Source organism: Chrysemys picta, chromosome 4, assembly GCF_011386835.1.
Source record: "Chrysemys picta bellii isolate R12L10 chromosome 4, ASM1138683v2, whole genome shotgun sequence".
NCBI lineage: Eukaryota > Metazoa > Chordata > Testudines > Emydidae > Chrysemys > Chrysemys picta.
The window spans coordinates 79936705-79961815 of record NC_088794.1 but is presented as its reverse complement, the minus strand read 5'-3'; the positions used below and the strand labels follow the sequence as shown (position 1 = coordinate 79961815).

The window sequence follows — 25111 nt, the reverse complement described above, 5'->3', positions numbered from 1 at the left end:
GCCGGCGGGGAAAATCATAGCAACAACGGTCACGCTGGGGAAGACAAACGGGGTGGGATGGTGGGTGGGACGGACTTGTCACCATGGCGATGTCTCCAAGGGAACGGAGGGAGGAAAATGGCACGATAGCTTGGAGAGAGGTGTCGTGGGACAGACCCAATGGGGATACCCTAAGAGATCTCCATGGCGACAGCACGGAGGCGGTTTCCACAGTCTCGTTGAGAACTGGCTACCCCCACACTATGGGGGTGTTCGTCCTGAGGGGAGGCATCTCCAGGGTGACGGTCTCTATGGGACCCCTTACCTGCTGCTGTATCTTGCCATCCTCGGTGACCACCCAGTGGGTGGTGGCGGCGCCAGGCCGTGCCCCTAAACCCAGCAACAAAGCCAGGCCCAGCACCCGGCCCCATACCGGCCAACGCCGGCCCCACCCGGACGCTCTTGTTGCCGCCGCCATCTTCCCCGATCCCAGCCTTCCTGGACTACCCGGAACCGGAAATGCCTGCTCCGCCATTTTGGGGTGGGAGCGAGGGCAAGGAGAGGGCGGGACTCTGGCCCGTCCGGAGGGGAGGGGGTGTGTCTCCTCCGTCAGCGGCTTCTCTTGCCCTGCGGAGCTAGAGCCGCAATGGTTTCGGCGGCCTGTATGCGCCGGGTCCTAACGCTGAGCCTGCAGCCGGCCGGGCTGCCGGGGCTCAGGCCTGGCTGTGGCCTGGGAAGGGCAGGGCCGAGCGCTCTGCTGGGAGCAGGAGAGCCACGACCCTCCCCACTGGGGCCGGGCCTCTCGCCTCGCCTAGGTGAAGGGCTGGAAACAGGAGAACAGCCCTAAAGGTCCCTTGTGCAGTGAAGCCTGCTGCAGAGTCTGTGCTCGGTTCCCCCCGCTGCCGGAGCGGGGCCTGGGGGGGGTGCTCGGTTCCCCCCGCTGCCGGAGCGGGGCCTGGGGGGTGTGTGCTCGGTTCCCCCCGCTGCCGGAGCGGGGCCTGGGGGGTGTGTGCTCGGTTCCCCCCGCTGCCGGAGCGGGGCCTGGGGGGTGTGTGCTCGGTTCCCCCCGCTGCCGGAGCGGGGCCTGGGGGGTGTGTGCTCGGTTCCCCCCGCTGCCGGAGCGGGGCCTGGGGGGGGGGGGGTGCTCGGTTCCCCCCGCTGCCGGAGCGGGGCCTGGGGGGGGGGGGGTGCTCGGTTCCCCCCGCTGCCGGAGCGGGGCCTGGGGGGGGGGTGCTCGGTTCCCCCCGCTGCCGGAGCGGGGCCTGGGGGGGGGGTGCTCGGTTCCCCCCGCTGCCGGAGCGGGGCCTGGGGGGGGGGGTGCTCGGTTCCCCCCGCTGCCGGAGCGGGGCCTGGGGGGGGGGGGGTGCTCGGTTCCCCCCGCTGCCGGAGCGGGGCCTGGGGGGGGGGGATGTGATCGGTTCTCCCCGCTGCCGGAGCGGGGCCTGGGGGGGGGTGTGCTCGGTTCCCCTCGCTGCCGGATCCTAATCCTGTGAACTCTTCTTCCCTCTTCTCTGCCTGCTGCCTTCTCCCCTGCATGTTCTTTTCTGTCCCCCACAACCTCTTTCCATTCCTTACTTCTTCATTCTAGTTTATTCTGCCCAACTCGTGCTTTCACTCCTTTAGTCTGTACACTCCCCTACCATATTAAGCGTTTAAAAATGTACTTGACTCCTAATAGCCAAAGAATTAAACTAAAATGATGGTGCTACTGTCTAGGAGCAACACAGAGTTGAAAAGTCAAGCCTCTTTCTTCCTCACACCCAACCAGTGGGATTCCTGCCAAGGTGCTGTCCCTGGAGTTTGCTGACTGCTTTGGGGTTCCCATTTTTTGTAGGCTCTAGCTAGCCACCTGCTAATAAATTTGAAGTGTCTACTTCAGAACACCTCTGGCTGCTAGGAAGGTGAAGCAGCATTTTCACCCTCTCTTCTCAGTCTCCTGAGTTCTCCAATATAGAAGAGAATCTTCCCTAGCCTCCCATTTTAAGTTTTCAGCCCTAGTGAATAGTTCCAGTGGTTTCTATGGCAGCTGTGCAAAACTTACACAAATGAAAACAGAATGAAGTGAACCTGCTGCTTTTCAATGTGGTCAGTTTTCACTCTGCTGTAGCTTGGGACTCTGAGAAGCTTGAGGTGTCTGCAGATTCAGACAGACATCCTGTAGGCTTATACTTTTACTTCACATTTGGAAGGTCATCTTCAAACCAACATAGACTAGAGCCTTCAATTATTCTTATCATTATTCTCACCACTGTGTCCTATCAGGAGAAACTACTTTTTTTTTTTTTTTTTTTTTTTTGGGTGGTGTTATTGTGTGAGGAGTAGGTTGAAGTGTTCATCCTGACTTCCTGCAGAAGTGAGTTGCAGATTTGTGGGCCAGTCTATGTCAAAACTCTGTCTTTATTTTGCGAACACTCACCATTGAGAATGATAGCTCCATCATATCTGTGGAATGTAGCTGGTTAGGAAGGTAATATCAGGTAAGCTGAAATGGTCCCTCAGGTGACTTGGGCCATTCCTACAATAAATAGGCTTTGAGGTCCATGACTAAGTTGCAAACATTTCCTGACCACTTGTGGACAGGAAGCTGAAGTCTTGTCTTCAATTTTTTGTTTTGTTTTTTAGCAACTGGCATAACTATGCTGATGCAAACTTTATTGTAGATCTAGTCCATTTGTGCAAACTGCACTTTGAATCTGTTCAGTTTACCCATTTCAACAGGCAAGGCATAAGACTTCAGATTTAGTCATCTAAGAAGATAACTTGGGTGTCCCAAGTTTTGGAGTTGTGGTTCCATTCTGTCACATACATTAAGATTAAATATTGTGATTTTGTAAAGGCATTTTTCTGCATCCTGCTTGTTCTATTTTGGACTGCTGGACCTGGGATTTATCATTTGTATTCATCATTTTTTTAATGTGACAGTCTTATGTCTAGTTTTGTCTTCACTTTAATGTAAATTAATGCCACTTCTACTACTAGTCAGAGATGGAAGCTAATCATAATTTATTTAAAATACAATAATTCTAATTCCTTAAATTATATGCATATACAAAAGCACTACATTGTATATCACTTAACATATAACATCTAACAAAACCACAAAATAAATGAAAAATTCAGTCATCCAACAGCACATACTCTTCACATTCCTCCATGCATAGGCACAGACTTTGCTAACAGCAGAACCACCATATACTACACCCACCACAACTTTGACTCAGGTCTCACAGGGATACCAGAATTTCAGAATCTCCTTTCCCCAAATTTGCTCCCACAAGGCAGAATGGAAGTTGCAACATATGGTTTGTGTTGGTTGTGCTAGTCTCAACTTTTTCAACGAGTTAATGACAGGGTAGGTTTGAAGGGTTAGTAACAAGCTACTGTGTGTGTTAGCGTAGAAGGCTCAAAAACTTTCACTGGAGTCAGAAGTGATTGTTTCTTAAAATTAACACCAATTAACTAAATTTAACAAATTCTCTTAATCTTCAGAAAATTAAGTTTATTTCCTATAACACCTAATAAGTTCAATTCCTGCTTTAAAAGAAGCACTGAAGAGAACCTTAAATAAGGAATTGCTACTGGCACCTTCATAGTTATGGATAATGTCCTCCTGGCTAGGAATCCAGATCTCCATATGCAGAATAGCCCTAGTCCAGTGATTCTCAAACTTTTCTACTGGTGCCCCCTTTCACATAGCAAGCTTCTGAGTGTGACCCCCCCCCCTTACAAATTAAAAACACTTTTTTATATATTTAACACCATTATTAATGGTGGAGGCTGACAGCTCATGCCCCCAATAACCCCCTGAGGGGTCCCAACCCCCAGTTTGAGAACCCCTGCTCATGTCTAATCCTTTGCTAGAGCTACCTACTCTTGCTGCTGAATGCTCAATCTGAATATGTGCACAACTATATTCTGTCCTTCTCCATCTTCAAACTCAGAGAATAGCCTGATGGATATAGAAGCATCTGCATTATGCTGTTTCACTAATAGTGGCATCAGATTCTGAAATGTGCTCTGCTACACATTTGAAGGCTTGTTTCTGATTTATTGTGGAAAACCAAGTTCTGCTCCTTCAGTACTACAGGGCATTAAGGTCAGTGCTTCCCCTAAGATCACCAACTTAAAGGTATGTGGAATGATATTGAAAAGCTTTTAAATATGCAGTTGCACTACTAGCTGTGGATTTGATGGTGTTTACATGTCATTGTAGAGGCAGTCATTTACAAAGCACTTTTTCCTTCTCCTTCATTACCTGAGCAAAGTGACCTAGAGATTTAAAGCATACAGTGCCATAATTATTGTAATGAGACAATTCTGTTAGATTTTATTACTAGGACACTGTGTGCAGTCAAAGCATTGAAGCCTTATGAATGGTGACTGCAGTAGGCCTGGTGAAACTGGCATCTGCAAGCTATATTTTCCCTATTAAAATCAAACCAAAGTGTAGCTTCCAGCTCAGTTTACAAGGTTGTGCAGATTGCTGTGCTGCCTTTTCTGGGTTGAATGGAAACATTAAACCATTGCTGGTCTTCTTGGAAGGAAACTGAATTTTGCCTTTGAACTACACGGAAAATCCAAATCTTTCCCACTCCCTACCTCTCATCACAGTAGTAACAGAACACATTCAAGCATCCCAAGCCATGCTCAACAGTGCACTTTCTGAAGGTATTGTGTGGCTGACTGGCAGCAGTACCCAAAATCATTGAACCTTCCTATGATTTCTTTACTGAACTTTTCTGGAATGCAGGAAACTTGACATACACTTCCTTGTTCTGAAGGTACTTCTGTTTGATTTAGACTTTTGGACAGTAGCCTGAGGAGGTCTGAAACCTTAAATTTAACCCTATAGGCATCTGGAAACCAGAGAAAAGAGCAAAACACAGCAATGGTGTCTCAGCAAGCCTGTGTTGCTGAACAGATAGGCTGTTTTAATCTGAATCAATTTAAGGTAGTTTTCTTTTTAAGAAAGGAATGAAACATCAGCCATAGGTACAGAGAATTATAGTAAACAAGCTTGGAGGCCAAATGAATGTGCTCACAGAAGTTAAATCCAAATCAACATATGGGCTTAAGATTCTTCTAAAGTGGAGACATGCTTCTTGGAAGTCTGACTACTTGATAGAATTTGCTTGGCCTGAAAATCCTACCAAATAAAATGAGGCAGAGAGTAGATGGAAGTAAACTCATTTCACAGAGATCATTTCAATAGCCTCTAGCTGCTAATGAATCTAGTCACTGCCAATGGGAGTTTGGATCTACCATGTTATACGCTACTTTTATACTGGCATCCCACCTAAATAAAGGTAACTGCAAAGAACTTGACTTAGGAATGAAAAATCACATGCACAGCTATATGAAGAATAACTAGCTAGATGGTAATACTGCTGAAAAGGATCTGGAGATTATAGTGGATCACAATTGAAGGAGTCAATATAATGCAGATGCAAAAAAGGCTCATATTCTGGGGTGTATTATGAGGAGTTTTATCAGTAAAAGACAGGAGATAATTGTCCCACTCTGCTTGACACTGGTAAGGCCTCAGCTGGAATACTGTGTCCAATTCTGGATGCTACATTTTAGGAGAGATACGGACAAATTAGAGGGAGTCCATAGGACAGCAACAGCAATGACAGCTTTAGAAAATCTGACCTAGGAGGAAAGGTTTCAAACAAACAAAAATAGGTGTGTTTAGACTTGATAAAAAGAAGACCGAGTGGGAACCCAATAAGTCTTCAAACATGCTAAGGGCTATTATAAAGAGGATGGTGATCAATTGTTCTCCATGTTCACTGAATGTAGGACAAAAAATAATGGGCTTAATCTGCAGCAAGGGAGATTTAGGCTGTATATTAGGAAAAACTTTCTAACTATAAGGGTAGTTAAGCTCTGGAATAGGATTCCAAGGGAGACTGTAGAATCCCCATAATTGGAGGTTTTTAAGAACAGGTTGGACAAACACCTGTCGGTGACAATCTAGGTTTACTTGGTCCGGACACAGCACAGGAGGCTGGATGCTGACTTCTCAAGTCCCCTCCAGTCCAACATTTCTATGAATTGTAGCATGGATCATTGCATTCAGCTGACCTAAACTCATGCTATTTCTATTAGGTGTATCTTTCATTTCCTATCTGAAACTTTGCTTGTAGTGTTGATTTAGAGAATTAAATAGCTACAACATTGTCTTAATGGTGGCTGCTTCTAATTTGTAGATTAAACAATTAATTCTATATTTGTGAAATAATCAGGGAGATCCTATCAGAATGAAAGCCATTAGAAAATTATAAGATACTGTAATGTCCCATTAGTGAGCCATCACAAAATGGTCTTAAAGTATGAAACTGTTTAAAACTACAGTAATCATGAAACAGTAAGCCACTCAAACAAAATTACAAAATGAATTTATTCCAAAAGCATAAGGGAACGTTTACAGTTGAACAAGGTGGTGAACAGGTGTCTCCAAAAGAATTCACTGAATCAGAAATTGAGAATGAAAGGAGAGGGGGAAACTAGGTATTTCTGAGGCAGCAAGAACTTTGCTGAAGCTGCACACCGTCTCTGAAAAAGATGTCTCAGAAGTTCTCATTCAAACTTCAGTGAGCAAAGAAACTGCTTGCATCCAGTGATTAGAATATAAATGTGCTTACAAATAGGCTTTGAAATTGATTAAGAAATCTTCAAATAATACAAATTATTGCCCTATGTGCAACATGCTGAATTTTCACCTGGAAATAAACATCGATCCTGTGTTCGACCCCTATTTTCAAAATGACATTTTGATCATGTCAATTTATATTTGAAAGCTGAATTTTAATTGCTCAGTTTCTTACTGACCATCTGAATTTAGCAAGTGTCTTGTAATCAGTAAAATAAGTTCAATTTAAGTGCTTATGGAATGTCCAAAGTTTACCATCACTGTTCCAAAGCTGCGCAGAAATCAAGTTTGGAGACAACTTCTGTAGTTTTGCTGTTCTGGCTTTTTTTTTTTTTTTAGAAATGGCCAGTTTTCTACAGGGTCTTGCACTAGTTCCAGAAATGCAAATGCTGCATTCCTCCGATTGCAGTGATAAATATCAGAGAATGTTAATGAAGACACCTGTGTCAGATTCACAAGCTATTCCTCACAAATACACATGAAACTAGTAGGAAAACATTACTTTTAGGCATTTGGTTTGGGGTACGGTCATCAAAATATTGAAAATAAATGTTAGAGGACTGAAGATTTCCCTAAGGCCTAAGCTATTTTATGTCAACAGAATTTGTTAATATTTCTTCCTTCCCCCAACTCTTCACCACACCTTTTACAATGTTCAATCTTTAGAATGACCTGAGGGGAAAGCAAAAAAGTTAAAGTGGTGAAAATAAGTTGGGGTGGGGGGCAAAACCAAATCTCTGTGCCATATCTGCTCTTAAATAAAGTTGTATTTACTGGGTGTCCACTGTTAAATCAAAATCTTAGGTTACCACGAAGAACAAACTAGTACGGAGTCTTTAATTCTCCACCTGAATCAAACAACATAGCTGGATTTTTTCAGTGGTACCCAAAATAAAATTTTATTTGTGTATTTTTAAAATGCAGTTGGTATTGGTTTTTTTTTTAAATTTCAAGTGCCAACCACCCCAGAAATCTTCAAATGCACAGGAAAGAGCCAGGCCACTGCTGCTGTCCAACTCCAATCTATAAATCTTAATCATTGCATCTGACTTTTCCCACTCTTGAAGTACTTCTAGTTTTTTTTTTTTAACCTGTTTTACTGAAATTTCATGGCATATGCATACATATTCACACTGAACATTAAAAACCCATTTGCAAAACACCACTTTTGCATTACAATGTAGGGAGAAGAGCAAGATGTACAAAAACAAAAACATCACATTCTCCACAACTTTAAGTTAAATGATTGCTTCATGCTACAAGCAAAAATTTGTGTGTCCATGTTACAGACTTTAAAAATCCAGCATTTGTCTGAATAGTCAACGATTCTGTTATAAAGAGTAAACAAATGCTAATTTAATAATGGTACTCTTCTCCACATATTGCAAGATATTGTTACAGATGAGGAAAGGATTACTGCAGCTGTCAATCTTAACGGATGTGTACCTTTGTAGTCATCCCTTTCCTGTCCATTATTTAATATATAAACTCAATTACAATATAGTTTTAGTTGAGCAATAGCTGATTTTTAGGTTAATATACAAACTGTCAAGATGTAGTTTCAGATAAAACATCTATGCTGTTTTCCAATTCTGAATAAACCCTGAAGACACTTCTAAAATAACTCAAAATTGCTGACTAATCATCCAAAAATACAGTTGTAGTTTCACTATGGACAAGTTTGTAGTCCGTTAGAAAAGTAGATCATACATACAAAGGTATAAAGAACATTTAAGTCAGTCTTTAGCAGAAGGCAGTCCTTGAAGGGATACAGTACTCCAGGCAATCCTTTGATGAGCAGTACTTTCACTTTTACTGGTGTTTTACCCCATAATGGCTCTGGAGAATGCAATGGTCTGTTCAGTAGATTCTTCCTCTACTGCGATTACCTCGTCCTCCCCAGCCTCTCCCTCGGCCACCCCGGAAACCACCTCTCTGCTCTGAAAATAAATGCAAACATTTATCTCATACAGGTCTCTGGTGTTTGAATAGCAGATTAAAAATGAAATTGCAATACTATCATGCCTGTTACAGCTGTTCTATTATTTCTGGTACAATTACCTGGGCTAACCCCATCTACGCAGCAGTACTTAAAACCTTCTGACAAGATTATAGTATATTGGTTTGAAAGGTTCTCTATCAGTTTTATTAAGAGTTTTTATTGCCTATCCATCATAACATATCTCAAACACTGACTTCAAATGGGACTAATCACCTACTTAAAATTAAGCATATACTTAAGTGTTTTGCTGTATTGGTACCTTAATGTTTTCAGTTTAAAGCTCCAACGCCACTGGAAGAACCAGAGGACATAAATGAACTGTTTGTATATTGGAGTCAGTTTTTCATTTAGCTTCATTAAGAATAAGTTTGATCTCACTGGAAGAACCAAAGTGTCAAGATTTCTCAGGCTTCCGTTAGTAGCCTATCTAGAGTCTGATCCCAATGGAAGCCTTAATACATCAAAATGTTTTAGCCCCCTACTATTTTTTCCTTCCCTTGTAATAGTTATTAATATTGAGCCTTTAAAATTACATTAAGCTTAACTTTAGAAAGGGAAGGACAGAACTTTGGATATTTAAAATTAGACATATTTGAATGAGGAACTCAAAGTTTACCATCCTCAGCGGATCCTGCACTAACACGGGGACAAATTAGATGAATAGAATCATTACCAGCTATAATTTCTAAAATGATATTAAAAGTTAAAACAGCCTGTAGCCCTAAAGGTCTGCCTACCATGTTTAAAATTGGTGATGACAAAAATTACAATATTGGGGATGACAACAGAATTTTCATTGTTAAGAACAGAAAATTATTTTAAATCATAATATAATGTGGAATCTTAGCTTTCAAACAATTTAATCCCCAGATCTGCAAGAGACCAGTGGCTGCTAAAATTACGTTGCAAAGTTGCTTAGCTATTAAGTTTACCAGCCTATCCTATTATTAGACCAGTGATTAAAAAAAATATAGATACAATTACATGGAAAAAATCATGACAGCAAATTCTGGATCGACTGAGGACCTGGAAAGGAACTTGCTTAACTGACATCCTTCCCAGAGGGGTATAATTCACACTGCAAGGTTCTTCCAAAGTCTCCAACTCACCATAAGAAAAGTTGCCGAGGTTGCTACTGTATTTCCCACTGGGTGGGTTGTATATTTGCCTGGCATCCCTTTTTGGTCCTGCTGGAGCCTTCTTCGGTGGTGAACTTGAGGTTGTATCTTCACTAGTTCTTTTTTGACTACAAAGGCAAGAAAATATAAAGAGGTCTTTGAACGATGCTGCACTATCCCCGAGGTAATAAATACAGACACCGTATGCTCAGCCCCATAGATTAGTGCTTATAAGCCAGCAGCGTAGTTAATGAAGACACTCTGGAAGATGGTATTGTAGAGCCTTCCTAAAAGACTGATCCTCATTTTGATTAAATTTTCTACTGTATCATCCCAGCAAGTCTTGACACATTATACCATTCGCCAACAACTAGAGCTGCTATGTGGCTCACAGTGTGGCAAACTGGATCCTGAGACTATCACTTATGCACAATGACTACAAGGTACTATTATGCAGTTGTAACCTTAATTCTATCTAAGCTTTTTGCATGCAGTTTTATAGCTCGTGCTGAACAACACATACTGACAAGTTATTGTACATCACAAAATAAAGATTCCACGATGTGTGTATGAAACAACATAACATTAAGCAAGATTTCCTGGTAACTCTTACCCTGCGTCAGCCTTCTGTACAGGTTTCCAGGACAGCGTAACTGTGCTTTTGTAAGAAGGGGGAATGTGAAAAAGGTCCTAAAGAAACAAAATTGTGGACATTTTACCACAAAATGAAGTCCACGCCAATAACACTACATAATCTTACCTATATTATGAGTTTGTATTAATCATACTTCCTTATTTCCCTCAACCTCCTTCAAACAAGCTCTTTAAAACCAAAGATGACTTAAATCCTAGGATCCAGAAACAAGAATTACCTGGATGAACCACTTAAATTCAGCTACTTTATTCCATGCACTCTAATATGAAATTCTAATTTCGTATTAACAGAAGTATCTCATGCTATGATTCTGCACAATACATTAACATATGTACTGTACATGACTACAATGGCTCCTGTGTGGATCTCTGCTATCCCCACCACAGTGCTAAGCAGCAGCATGGGTATGAGCAAAGAATTGGCTCACACTAGAGTGCCATGGTAGGAACTTTGAAGGGAAAGTATAATCAAAACAATTTGCTTTAAAAACATTACATTAAACCTTAAGTCAACATTTCAGGGATATATCTGTAACTATAGATACCAAAGAATGGAATGTTACGAGGCAAGACTTGCTCAATCCTTAACTTGCTTTTATGCTTAAATATACTGTAAACTCCATCAAACCCACTGAAATCAGAGACAGCAAGTAAATCCTAAACTGAACATCATTGTTATAGTACAATTGGCCGAAATTTCTGATCAAAATGACACTGCAAAGGACAACTGACCCATTATAGTGTTTTTAAAGTAAATCTTCCCCTCATGATATTGAATCATCAATCTATTGGCCTACAAACAAAGGGCTGCAACACTTAAAAGTCCAGCTCCTCAGCAGGGTAATTCACCCAATTCAAGGTGGCTGGATGTCTTGAAAATGATGCCACAAACTTTATACAGTGAGCAGGTAGAGTACTGAAATGGATTTCAGTCACCCAGTCACTGTTACTTTCAATTCAATAAGCCTTTTGTTTATTAATTTCCATTATTAGTTGCTAACATGTAGCTCCAGAGAATTCACAAAGGAAATGTACTTGCATGACAGAAGGGGAGCATTCATCTCCTCAGACCAGGAAATTAACAAAAACTTAAGGGAAGAAGTTTAACGTAGTGCCAACGCTGAATTTGATTTACTCCATGGTAGAGATGACAGTGCAGAGTCTTGACAATAAAATTTGATCCCCATCTGGGAAATTTCTCAATAGCTCTTTGTTCCTGAGCCTTCCTTTTCAGAGATCCTTCTATTACAGACCTGTTCCATGCTTAGACATAACAGAAGATTTAAGGCTTACCTTGATTAGAACATTGATGTTATTAGTTATTTTCAAGGCAACCACTTTAATTTTGTTCTGCAAAAGAGGAAAAATACAGCAATTTTAATTCCAGCTATTCTAGTAATTTGAGATTACATCAGATGCATTTAGTGAAGACAAAAGTACCGGAATTTTACTGCACACTTCCTAATAAGTTTCTATGGCCTTGATTAGAGATCTATAGCACATTTCTGTAAATGACTTAGCTGTTATAATTTTTAGTTCTCAGTAATTTTGCATTTAATGAAATTCAGTTGGCTATAGAATTCCAGGATCTCCAATTTCCTACCATTCTTTGTTCAACACTTTTAGCTGTCTCATTCAAAACGAAATGTATGGTGTGTAACTAGGCCAAAAAGACAATCTGTGGGTGAACAAAACACTACTACAATCTAAAAGCCAAAGCTCAACTGTGACCTGTTGCAACTAGCTGCATGTGGTTGTGGCTTAGAACTGTCCCCCATCTCCAGAAATTACCTATACTGCCAGTCATGCAACCACTCCATGTATCTATCTGCCACCCACTCAGGCTTGCAATACAAACCCAGTCAAGAGAGCACAACTGAAGCAAATGCAGAAAACTCTCCGTCACTGTCTTGTTTCAATATGCAAGGAAGACTGGCCAGGATCAGGCACAACTACTGAATAATCAGATACTGACTTAGGAAGCTAGCATCACTGGTTTGTTGTATGTGGAGTAACATTGCTTCTGAAATCCATTATTGGTGCTGCAACAGATTGGAAACTTAACTGCTTAGAGAACTGCAAGACTGTCACATTAACAAGCCCAGGACACTGAACACTGCTTTCTGGTATAAAGTGTTGGCAAACTGCCTTTATTTAAAAAAAAAAAAAAATTAAGGCTAATTGCTCCTGAAAGTGACTGACAGCACTGGTTAGAGACAAGCAACAGTACAGCAATGTACTATGCCAGCTTCCTGCCGCAGCTCTGCTAAACCAATTCAATCTTCTCTGTTGCCCTCACTGTCCTAGTGCTTGGCCACTGTACAGCTCTGCTAATGAGCCTCAGTCCCAATCTGCTGCACTCCCTGCTAATCAGTGCACCCCAGTCCTGATTTCCAGAACCCTCCGGCACTGTGGTCCTGTGCCCTCATACAGCTCTTTCAGCTTCCTTGACTGCTGACCTGCAACACATTGGCCAAACTTGGACATGGCCAATGGCACTTAATTTAGTACTTTTGTATTATCGAGAAATACTAATAACAAATTTGAGTTGCAACTCATTTGCACATGAGGAGAATTGAACCTGGGTCTGTAGAGGTAAGAGAATGGTGCATTCATACCTGCTGTCATCTCACACTTACTAAATCTAGAAAACATTTGCTACTTTCCAGACCACGAAACAAAAGTTTATTCAAACGACAAGAGCTTTCTCGCCTCTAAAATACTTGCTATCGGCTGTATGGATAGTATTTGCCTGAAATGCAGTGTCAATCTACATTCATTTAGTAGGCTTAAGCAGCACAGTGACAGTCATTTCCCAGTATCATTTAATTAGTCATCTCAGCAAAAAAGGTTGGCATTTATAATGGTTTGCAATAGCTATTTCAGTAGAACTGATAAGAGAACTGCTCCAGGGGAATACATACCTCTTCTGTTTTTAAGGCTTCACCTGTTTTTCCTTGAAGTGCCAGACGAAGCTGCCGTATATAAACCTGCAACCCTCGGGCAAAATACTGTAGCCTAACAGAAAAAAGAGTTTAAGTATTTAATGAAGCCCAACCAAGCCAAGCACAAAACTACACCCATTCCTGTGAAAGAACAGCACAAGCAAAAGGAAAACCATGATATGACAAGAGGTTTTTTTATTTTGAAATAAATGCTGAAATCATTTTTCAATCAGTTCATTATTTTACTTACTAATCTGATTTATTCTTCTCCCACACCCAAACAGTTCAGCAGAGGAAGGATCAATAATATTCTACATTAACACTTCCAAAATGCCCATTCCAGCTAGGTTTGCAGCTAAGTGATCATTCCAGTCTCTCATACATTACCTGATTTTGAAGTCTTTCAATTTCTCTGCATTGAGCTTGGACGTGAGGAAGTCTGGAAGCTTTCGCCCCAGCTGATGAAAGCTATACAACAAACACTCCACATAGCTGAACTGCAACTTGGGCTCTTCATTGCCAGCATTTTCCCCATTCTCTGCTTCCTCTGGAGGGAGTGGCATGTACTCCTGATGAACACCAAGCAGAATAGATACATGAGACACTTTCACTCACCTGTTCCCTTTTCTCCACTCTTTGCATCTCACCCACTTTCACAAGAGGGCAAAGCTATGAAAATTAAAACCTCAATATAGGAAATAAACAGCATTACCAAATCAGTTAGCTAAATATGTAAGCAGGTTAGCAGTCTAACTATTTAACAGTTTCTCTTGGATGTATGATCGTACAAAACTTCTCTCTAACTTCAGTGTTTGGAAACAGCCAGTCCGGCAACCATCTAATTTATTAGTACCACTCTGTGCATTGTTGGATTGCAGGGAGGACCAACTAACATTTTTCTATAGGTTCTACTGCAGTCTTGTATAGACTCCACTAAACTAGTTTAAGCTATATTACATAGGGCCTTATCTTTTCTGACAATTCTAACAATCTCTCTTCATTGCACTAGCTCCATGTTACTATCATTTGTTTGCAGGCCACTGCAGATCAGCTACCAACACTTTTATCAGCATCTCAACTATACCTGCTCTGAGCCAGTAAGCGTCTGTGGTAGCCCTGCCACTACTGCTAGCACTGACGGATTTTAAGATCATCATACGAACACAAACAATGCTACTTTCTTCAACTTAGATCAAAAATGGTGTGTAGAGAAATCATCCAGTTCTGCACTGCTACTGAGAGATTCAAAGTGGGCAAAGAGATCTTTGCACTTATTTGTCTTGAACAGAAGAATAACCAGGGGTAACTACCTTTACAACAGAAAGGGACCAAAATAAATGGGTAATAAGCTACTGAAGGTCCCTCACTTTGAGGAGTGCATTTTTTATTACTGTATCACAGCAAAAGTCTGCCTTACCAGTAATTTATCAAAAAGCTTCTTCAAGTTTGATTCTAACTTTTCCATGTCACCACAAAACGAACTCATTTCAGCAAGTAGTTTCAATACCTACAAATAAGAACAGCTCTTGGTAAAGCTAAGAGTTATAATCACACAGTTGCATAATTTTAAATAAAAGTGAATTGCAACATTAACATGGCTTCTTCAGCATATTGCAACATTCAATTGCCACAAACATCAATCATGATTTTGGAAAGTCTATAAAATACAACTCATGCCAGATGAGAGACATTTTACCTTTAATGGAGGCTTTAAGTAGCAGAGATTTGTAGCGAACTAATGAAAATTAACATGTGACAGTAATATTTATTCATGTATTTTAACAATTGTTATGCAGTGAATGCCAGACTAAGCTTGTCTGAATCTCCTGTCTGCAATCTGCCAGATGTTCATTCAAGCCTCCTTCCTCAATGCATTTAAGTCCCTCCTAAAGCTACACTCCCTCCATGATGCCCACAAGAAGTGACACAATAAAAATAATGAATATAAAAAGGTATTCAAGTTATTCCCTCATGGCTTCTCAGTGAATCTTATCTATCTGGATCTGTCTTTCAGCTTGTAAGCTCTTTCAGGCAGGAATTTTTCATTTTTTGTTTGTTTGTTTTTTGCACAGCACAAGCACATTGCTGACAAAGTGGTAACTCTAAGGGGGCTATATGGAAGACAATGTGAAGGAACAGCAACAGCTTGGAGAGTTCAGTGAGGTCACCATATGACTAATGACTATAGTCATTATTCCTCTTAATTAGGGCAAGGCTTTTGCTTTCTGTATTTACTCTTAGGCATTAGAAGGAAGGTTCTGCTCAACACAGCTCCATCAGCTGGTAGAGTTCTGTGGTCTTTCCTCATGTTATTAACTGGACGAGCCACAGAACAGTAGACCAGCACATTGCTGGAAAACACACTGTAGTTTTTACAATCCCAGAGAGTTATGCAGAGAAACATTCACTTCTGCAATAGGCACTATGATGTGTATGTTAGAGGTTTATTAGCTCTTACAGGCTTAACTTACCTCTAACTGGATATCAAGGCCCTCCACTGGAGTAGTCAGGGAACTGAGGTTTGGTAACACATGCTCACAGAAGTAAGTCACAAACCTTGTAGAATGAACATTTTTCTGTAAAAGTTCAGAAAGACACTAAGGTTATTGCAGAAGTTTGATTTCATTTTCTCCCACCTTCCCTGCCCAATGGACACCCATCATTTTGCTACCCCTTAGCCAATTTCCCCCCATCAAAACACATGGGCCCTTCCAGCTAAGAGTGGTGCCTAGGCTACAGGGGATTGTGATAAAATTGCATATGCTTATTTTTTCCTATCTATAACAGTTCCGTTTCCCTGAAAACAGGCCTTAAACTACTACAATATGCCTGGCAATGGACTGAGTTAATCAATGTTTAAATTTAAATCTATCAGCAGAACATTTGTCTATTGGACTCTCTGCTAATATTCCTAACCCTCACTGAGAATGGAGCAAGAGGGTGAGCTTAGGATTCAAACCCAGCTCTCTCTCGACAGCAGATAGTGCTAGGTCAGCCCAGTGGATATGAGGGTATATATAATTATCACGTATAATTAATAGTATACCTGGCAAATATTCACTTTTTATGTCTAAAGAGGGGATTGTTACAAGATTCCAAAGTCTGAGAAAAAAAAAAAAAAAGACGAGACACAAGCCAGGAACTTTTGCAAGGACTCATCCTACTCTGGTTGTGCAAGTGTCAGTGTTTTAAAAAGAAGTTATTAACCTATTTCTGAAGTTAGGCTGAAGCCTCCTTTCAATGACTCTCTTTCAATACAAGTGGTAATCTGTGTCTGAAATAGCTGAGAGATGGAGCTTTCACTTGGCCAGAAGTCCCTGCCCATGACCTTAAATCCTGCCTTTATCTTATAATGACTTTCCCTTGCAAGACTGGGGCAAAAGCTGACAAAACTCTTTTGCGCACAGGATGTCTCAGAAATTGCTCAGTTCCTTCTGTGCTATAGATATGAAAATAAACCACCACATTTTCCTTTAACAGACTGTCAAAATCTCCTGCAGTGGAGAAGTGCATCAAAAACAGTTAAATCAGTGCAAGGGTTAGAATTTCAGCGGATTCTCCATTTTACAAATTGGGGAACTAGGGTTCAGAGATTAAATAACCTACCAAAGATCACAAAGGAAGTCTGTGACACAGCCACAAATATAATCCAGTGCCTTAACCACAAGGACATACTTCATTTCTCATACCCCCCTCTTATAATGTTGAGTTGTGATGTTTTCCCCCTGATTCTGAAAGAGTAGTTCCTAAAAACTACACTGGGCACATAGAGCCAATGCAACAGAACTGCCCATCTGCCAGGGATGCTAACAAAGAGCAAAAAGAATGGTATTAAAAACCTTCTGTAACCATGGAAGAAAGTTATTTTTACTAAATTAAGCCTAGAAATTGCTGAGCATGGAGATTATTAAAGAGAGAGCGCCTAGAGTCATGTTGTAAGATTATTTTCCAAAACCAATAAAGAAAATTTCAATTCTCTCAGCTAACACACCAAGACAAATACCACATATGCCGAGGAATAGAGGTGGGAGACTGACATCATTCACATCAAATTCTGCAATTTTTGAGAAAGCAGGAACTTAGGGAAGACACAAAAGTTTACAAATCTGAATGGAACTGCTCCAGAACAGATCAGTCCAAAATACATGCAAGACTTAGGTTAGAGAAACTGTTGACTATAAGTCACAGCTGTGCAATCACTCTGACACAATTAGTCATGACGTTAAAGACATTACAGTCAGTAACTTTAATATGGTACTAACTATACAAAGGAAAGAAATACATACTGAGAAGAGTGGCACTGCCTGTCGAGTGCACTGCAAGAGTCTGTCCACACAATCTGGATCGGACGGATTGAAGGTTTGCTCCAGGTCAGCTTGTTCAGCTACGAGTTCCACCAGTTGTTGCCTCCCGCTCACTGTCTGTAAGCTTTTTAAGCCAGATAATATCTTCATGAAAAGGACAAATTCCTCACCCGTCACATCTTCAAGGACCTTAAAATAAAAGCAGAAAACAGAATCCCACTGAGGCAATTTGCAATACCCGTCTCCTATTACACTTAAGTTGGTAAATCACACAGTTATACTATCGTTCAGTTTTAGCTTCCTGCATTTTAAAAAATGGGAAAACATACAGTATCTCTGTATATGCCTCTGGGTTAAAGTAACTAGAGGGTCACACAGACAGAATGTCATCAAATTGAGCATAGGACCTCACTTTGCGCAGCCAATAATTTTAAAATATCAAGTCTCCTTAGATTACTAACAAAAACTTAATGCCTAAAACTGAAAGAACTTTAACCATGTTATTTACTTCTTATTGGTTGGTCGGTTTTCTTGATTTTGGCATTTCTCTCAGTCTGGACAATGAAAATAGACTATAAACAAAAGTGGAAAAAATAGTTGCTTTCGCATTCACACACTAACATAATGCTGTAACATCTGGGTTGCAAACATAGCAGGGTAATCACAGAATCATGTATATATGCCATAACTGTGCATGGTGTTTTAAATAATTAAATACTGGAAACATTTCTATTACAAAAAAAGCTGATTTAACAAAACCTAAATTTGGAGTGCAATACAACACTTACCTTCTTTGATTCAGTTAATATGAGCTCCTCTACTTCCTTTGTTAGCACTTCCTCAGGCAGGGTCTTGAGTTTTGTAGAGAGGAACTTGATGGCTCGTTCTCTCACAATATCCTCTCCTTGAAGAATCTGACTGAACAAGCCTCCCAGTGTCCCTGAAATGCAAACAAAATTCAACTAATGCAAACCATTCAACAATTTTATAATTATGATATACAGTAAAAAGAAAACTACTTTCCAAATTGGAAAAGCTCCAGAACTTATTTTAAAATTGCTAGTTTTAGAAACAAGGTAAACATCAGCACAGCAGAACACATAGCTCTTAAAGGGAAAGAGCATGCCTTCCTGTATGTTTGCATATAAAACAACACATTTCGGGTGCCACTCTATTCCAAAGTTATAATGAATCTGTATTTATATAAGCCAAGCAGCTCAAGATCTGTGACTCAGAACAGCAAGTAATAATGTTTGCTTAAAATTCTACACTGCCCTGCAGCAGATACAAGTACTATTCCTCGCTCCTTGAGACTTACCAACGACTGGTAAACATTAAAAACATTATATATAAAAGAGTCTGTTCTTTACCTTTAGCATCCATCTTAAATATACTTAGCAGAGCATTGTTCACCAAGTTGAATTCTGCAGAATCATCTGGGGGAAAGAAAATTCAAAGTCATGCATCTTTCTGAAATGCTGAAGTAAGGGCAAGAATAAGAGGTCAAAAGAATACTCCAGCATAATACAAAAAGGTTTCTGCTCCTGACATCTGGTTACAAAGAGCAAGTCACTGCAGAGTTTAAATGTTTAACAAATATTTCCTGTCATCCTGACAGTGAAGATACAAAATAGAAATGAAAAAATTAATTTCACCAATAGAAAGGTTTAAAAACCAGAGTCACAAACTTTTGTAAGTTAACTATCATAACTAAGTATTTTGGTTAGCTGAAGAGATGGTTAAACCTGTAGTAACCAAAGTGATGCTAACTGATATATTAATGATGAATAATTTTTTTACAGATTTACTTTAGAACAAGTTTGAAGTTCTCCAGTGCTTTCCAAAAAGAGGAAGCAAATTCTTTCCCTCTAATTTTGTATCAAATAGGGCTTCTGCTGCAAAGTGGCATCAAAATGCAAGTCCCTTCTGAAAGGCAACATTTCCCATTTACTGACTAGGAGAGACTAAAATAGTGCATTTACAAAATAACACTGAATATTTAGTAAATATTTAGCTCTCTACAAAGCCACTGGGGTTTTCTTTATTTTCAAAAACTAATATATATTATACAGTAACTCCTCACTTAAAGTCGTCCCGCTTAATGTTGTTTCGTTGCTGATCAGAGAACAAACTCATTTATAGTTGTGCAATGCTCCACTGTTACGTTGTTTGGCTGTCTGCTTTCTCCACAGCTGGCAACCTCCCTATGCCCCCCCCACCGCCAGACCCTGCAGATCAGTGCCTTCCCACTCCTCCCCCCGCCTCCTGCCTGCAGCAATCAGCTGGCTTGCGGCGTTTTGGAGGGAGGGGGGAGGAGCGAGGACGCAGTGTGCAAAGTAAAGGGGGAGGAGGTGGGGAGGGAGAAGAGGAGGATCAAGGGTGGGGGCTTGGGGGAAGGAGTGGAGTGGGCGGGCTGAGGATTGAGGTCCCCCACCCCGGTGCTTGCAGAGTAGGGGAAGCTGCCCTGGAACCCAACCCCCCATTTACATTAATTCTTATGGGGAAATTGGATTCGCTTAACATAGTTTCACTTAAAGTCGCATTTTCAGGAACATAACTACAACGTTAAGTGAGGAGTTACTGTATATGAAATACTGAATGATGTTAAACGTTTTAATTTATTGTGCAGTGAAAATGTGAAAGTTTAAATTGTGCCAAAGAAGACAAATCCATTGGTCTTTCAGAGCCTTTAGGAAATAAATGATCCCTATGGACACTTGATTCAAGACAGATCCAGGGCACCAGTATATGAAAAGTTCATTAGCTCTTGTATTGAGGGCAAGAGTATTCCAGGCCATGGAAAGCTGGACAAAAATACTGAGAACTCTAAGTCATTTTGCATTAAATTAAGATAATCAGTCACTTCCCAGCAGAATTGGAGGCTAGCATATTTGCACTGCAGATGTAAGATGTGAAAAACAGGGGAAAAGAAATGGAGCAAAAATAGGACATGAAGACAACTGTGGCAGATTGCTACATAACAAGCTAATGAATCAACAGAGGAAGAATTCAATTTCCACAACTGTAACTCTCTTCAACCAAACCAGCCACAGACATACATGTAACAGAAGCACATGGCAGCAGGAAATAGGCAAGGAAATCATCAGTGCATGTTACCTGACTGCAGAAGCTGGGTCAGTATGTCTGCCACCCGGGGAAGATTATCTCCTGTGGCAAACTGAGGCAGCTCCTTGATGGCTTGGCGTCGGATCTGTCAAAATGAAATACTGTCATCATCTGAACAGAAGAGTCAAAATCTTAGCACATAATTACAGGAAGATTGAGACTGCACTGACTCTAAAAAGGTTCAGAAGAAAAACAGCTAAATGAGAAAAAAACACGCGTTTGATATCTAAGCCAACAAAGACTAAGATGATTTAGTGTGTGACTTCTGCTACCTTCTACTTCCTGTATCATCCCTTAATTAAATGCTGAACTCAAATTTTCTGAATTGCATATTCTGATGTAAACTGCAGAACCCATGTGAGGTTTCTGATTTAACTCTGCTGCACCATTAGTTCCATACTGAAAAGTCTCTGCCCCAGCTATTAATCACAAACTTCAACATCTGTGGATGGTTTGGAGAAGTCTTATAAACAGATATTTGCAGATTATAAAATAACTATGATTTCATCTTGAGCCTAATATTTTTGGGCAAATGCCATTTTAACAAATTCTTTGAACACTTACATAAAAAAATATCACTAACTGATCAAAACCTCACAAACCAAATTTGTATTAAAAATAATACAGCTTCCATCCTCTATTTGATCATTTTCGACCACTTCTAGATAGGTATTATTGGCTAAAACGGAAAGGATGGGATTGTTGTTAGTGTACAAGATAGAGTCAGAAATACTGGGGTTTCTTCCCAGCACAGCTGAGATTTCCTGTCTGACCTTGTGCAAATCACCTAAGTCTGATTTCCAGAGGTGCTTAGCCTATAGAACTTCCATCAAAGCAAATTGGAGTTGTGGGTGCTGAGAACTGCTGGAAAATCCGGTCTTTGAATTTTTTTGTGCCTCATGTTTCCAATGTGTAAATGTAAAATGGGAGAAATATTTCCCTACCTCCCAGAGACGATGTAAGGCTTAATACATGTAAAGTACTTTGATATAAAAAAGTGTTAGGGATATGAAAAATATTTTTAGTTCAGTCTCTGGCTAAATAATTTTTTTCTGTAATTAGAAAGGGTAGAGTCACAAGGGATAGTGAAGAAAAAAACCCAAGGAAGATTTATCTGGTGATAGAAGATGAGTCCAATTACAATGTGTTCAGACATTATTTGCATTATAAGCATTATCATGAGCTAAGTGACAAGCTTCTGTAGGAATCAACTTATTTCACCCAAAGTGATCAGAATTGTTTTGACTGAAATAAGAGGAAAGCAGTAACGTATTATTAATTCAATTATAATTTTATGACACACAGACATAATATGCTTGGAAACATATGGACACTGAAGTCCAATTTTTTGCAAAAAAATACTTATATAAAATGGGAAAGGAATAAAAGGGAGCACAAAATAAGACTCAATATAGCAGCTTGCTACAAAATGTCCAGCATGTATCCTTACAGAAACATCTTCATCCTCACAGAGGTCCAGTTGGGCATTGATAGCTGAATCAGCCAGCTCAGGGAAATGTTTGAAGAACTTTGGAATAAACTGTGCTGCTAGTCTCTTCTCCTTGGCACCTCCCTTTACGCCATCCAATATCACCTGATACGCATCTTTATGCTAGAAGAGAAGACAGACTATATAAAGCAGAGCATACTTTGGATTTACCTAGAACCAAGAAAGGACTATTTACTCTCAGTTGCACTTCAGTTTAATCATTAATACAGCAACCTATTTACAAAAAGTTCACATATAATTAACCGGACCATAATTTGCTTTGACATAACTGTGCTGACTACTAATCAAACCAACAAAATTATTGACCAAAAATAAAGGCGTCATTTAATGAAAAAAATTACTGTCCAAACCACCAATAAGGTAGGAAATGGCTTATGGTATTCTACTTCTTTTGAGTGAGTGACAAAATTTCCACTGACTTCAGTAAGAGATCAGGCCCTTAATAGACAATTGGACCAACAAATCACCTTCTGTTCAGCTGAATAATGTTAAATATTTATACCATCTAAGAGCCAAATGCTACAATCAGATCTATATGAGCAGACCCTTAAACACAAGCAGGGTCACAATGAAGTTGATAGAGTTCCACATGTTTATCAGGGTTCTATGGCAGGATCGGAACCTGGAAGCCTACTATCTGGACAGGGGAAGGAATTGTTTGTAAAAGATACAAGAACTACAATAATTAGTTTCTCTCTCAGATGAAGTTTGACATTTAATCTTTCTCCTGGCCTTGCCAAGGCATTTTTTTTTTTATTAATCTAGCAAGCCAGGAAATTATACTGAGAAACTTTTCTTTTCATGCCCTAAAGACGACTGCTGGCCAGAACTGGACAAGCAATCTCTCTGTCCCCAAATTGTACATCTGTAAGGGCTGGTCTACACTGTGGGGGGGGGGGGGGGGGGGGAGAGAGGAGGAGAGGGATTGATCTAAGATACGCAACTTCAGCTACGTGAACAGCATAGCTGAAGTCGACGTATTTTAGATTGATTTACCTCGGGTCCTCACCACGCGGGATTGACGGCTGCGGCTCCCCCGTCGACTCCGCTACCGCCTCTCGCTCTGGTGGAGTTCCGGAGTCGACGGGGAGCGCATTCAGGGATCGATTTATCCCTAGATAAATCTAGATGAGACGCGATAAATCAATCCCCGATAGATCGATTACTATCCAGCAGGTAGTGAAGACGTACCCTAAGTGACAGTAGTTCACAGATGAATAATCATATTGGTCTTATTCAAATATTGTTCCTACCACCTGTCTTTTAAATAAACTACTGTACACAATCTCTTTACTTAGAAATAAGTTTCCTCTCTGACCAGTAATCCCTCAATTATTATGCACCAGTTGTCATTTACTTACTTTGGCTATTTTCATTTTCACGCCTACATCTGCTTAGCTGTGCACTGCACACAGGCCCAGATCCTGCAAGCTCTTTTGCACATGCTTAACTCTACTTATTTACGTAAAGTTATGCAGGAGTGAAACCTCAAAATGCTAGAGGAAGTCTCCCAAACAACATACTATAATGGGAACAAAAAATCCGAATACTTTATTCTAAAGAAAATGAACTGAATTCTATTTTTAACACCCTACTCTCCTCACTGTTGCAGAAAGGATGCTTTACCCAACACAGCCTGTTCTGGATGGCAATAATAAATGTAAAAGACGCAAGACATGTCTTTTTTCTTTTTATGACTGTCACAAGTTTCTCTGGGCCAAACACCGATCAAGGCAGGTCTGTTTTCTGAGACTGAATTAATAACTCAAACGCCAGAACACCACATTTAAGAGAGAGCCACAGGCCTGACAAGCAGGAGGAAGCTTCAAGGAACTGATTTTTTCAGAGGTGACGGCTGCCCACAACTCCCAATAAAACGGAACAGGAGCAGTGGTCGCTACGCACTTCTGGAAGTCAGGCCTTCAACGTCCTGGGGAAACGTTGGCTGCAAAACCCTTTTACGCCTGAGATCAAAGCGGCGTGTAACAAATGCAAGGTCGCGTCCCATCCAACTGAATGAGGCCAGGTCTGCATCAACAGCAAACGGTGGGGAAGGGAAGCGGGCCAGGCTTTCACCGCTAACGCCACTGGCCCAGGCGGACGCTTTTGGCGGCGGGAGCAATATTTTAATCAGTTACTTTTTTGCTTAACCCGCTGCCCGCCAACCTGCTCAGCCCCAGGCCGATCCCCCACTCCCAGGTCCCCCCTTGCCTCAGCCTCAGCGAGCCGCCCCTCTACCCTCAGCCCGCTCCCGGCCTGCGCCCCGCAGCTTCCCCCCGGCCGGGAGCCGCCGCACTCGAGCCCGGGGCTTTACGGGGCCCTGCAGGCCGCGGCCGGGACCCACCTGCCCCGCGGTCTCGGTGGCATCGGCCAGGATCCCATAGTTGCGGTAAAGCTCCTCCACGGTCGGCATCGTGCGGCGAGGGCCGGACTCGGAGCTGGAACCGAGGCCGCCGCGGCTCAGGGCTGCTTCTCCTGCGGCTGCTGCTCAGGCGTCTACCGCCACGGACGCTGCGACTGCTACCGCCGAGCGAACGCCCTCAGCCCCGCGCCTCCCGCGGCAGCGACCCCTGCAGGCGCGGCGGACTCACTGCGGCCGGGCGGGGGAGCGCAGAGCCGCCGGGGAACGGGCCTTGGGCGAGACTGGCACGGCGGGCCGCCCCCTGCGCAGTGCTGCAGGCCGGGCAGCTTAGATGCTGCTGTCCTGCTAGTCTCCCAGGAGCAGACCCTTGCCCTTCCCAGCTGCCCCCAGCCCGGGCGCCAATGGCGCCTCCACCACATGAACACCTGCAGTGACCCCTGGCAGAGCCTATGCCCA

General features: G+C 41.5%; 2 protein-coding genes across 3 annotated transcripts in view; both read right to left on the bottom strand.

Moving 5' to 3' along the window:
• Positions 1-512, bottom strand: part of TTC17 (tetratricopeptide repeat domain 17) — an 85705-nt gene extending 85193 nt beyond the window's left edge. Inside the window, exon 1 of one of the 2 annotated variants that reach the window (XR_010600602.1) lies at positions 305-512. Coding sequence is in view for 1 of the 2 variants with exons in the window: in XM_005286752.4 (XP_005286809.2) it covers positions 305-457 (153 nt within the window). In the remaining variant the exon portion in view is untranslated. The remainder of the gene's footprint in view (positions 1-304) is intronic. The other variant, XM_005286752.4, reaches the window with a different exon arrangement.
• A 5851-nt stretch (positions 513-6363) lies between these two features.
• Positions 6364-24885, bottom strand: API5 (apoptosis inhibitor 5). The gene is made up of 14 exons (XM_005286755.5): positions 24638-24885; positions 22234-22395; positions 20775-20868; positions 19028-19093; positions 18446-18597; positions 17640-17846; positions 15825-15929; positions 14771-14860; positions 13741-13922; positions 13333-13426; positions 11702-11758; positions 10368-10444; positions 9746-9882; positions 6364-8574 (listed from the first exon to the last, which is right to left on the bottom strand). Exons 1-14 carry the CDS (start codon positions 24704-24706, stop codon positions 8495-8497), a joined length of 1572 nt encoding a protein of 523 aa, XP_005286812.2. The 5' UTR covers positions 24707-24885; the 3' UTR covers positions 6364-8494.
• Between the last annotated feature and the right edge of the window lie 226 nt (positions 24886-25111).

Excerpts from the sequence above, each read along its gene's own strand:
- API5 (XM_005286755.5), bottom strand. The coding sequence starts at position 24,706 with ATGCCGACCGTGGAGGAGCTTTACCGCAACTATGGGATCCTGGCCGAT. Across the intron at positions 14,861-15,824 it reads GCCTTGATATCCAGTTAGAG|GTATTGAAACTACTTGCTGA; the intron begins GTAAGTTAAGCC and ends TCTTATTTGTAG. Across the intron at positions 8,575-9,745 it reads CCTCGGCAACTTTTCTTATG|AGCAGAGAGGTGGTTTCCGG; the intron begins GTGAGTTGGAGA and ends ATTTATTTTCAG.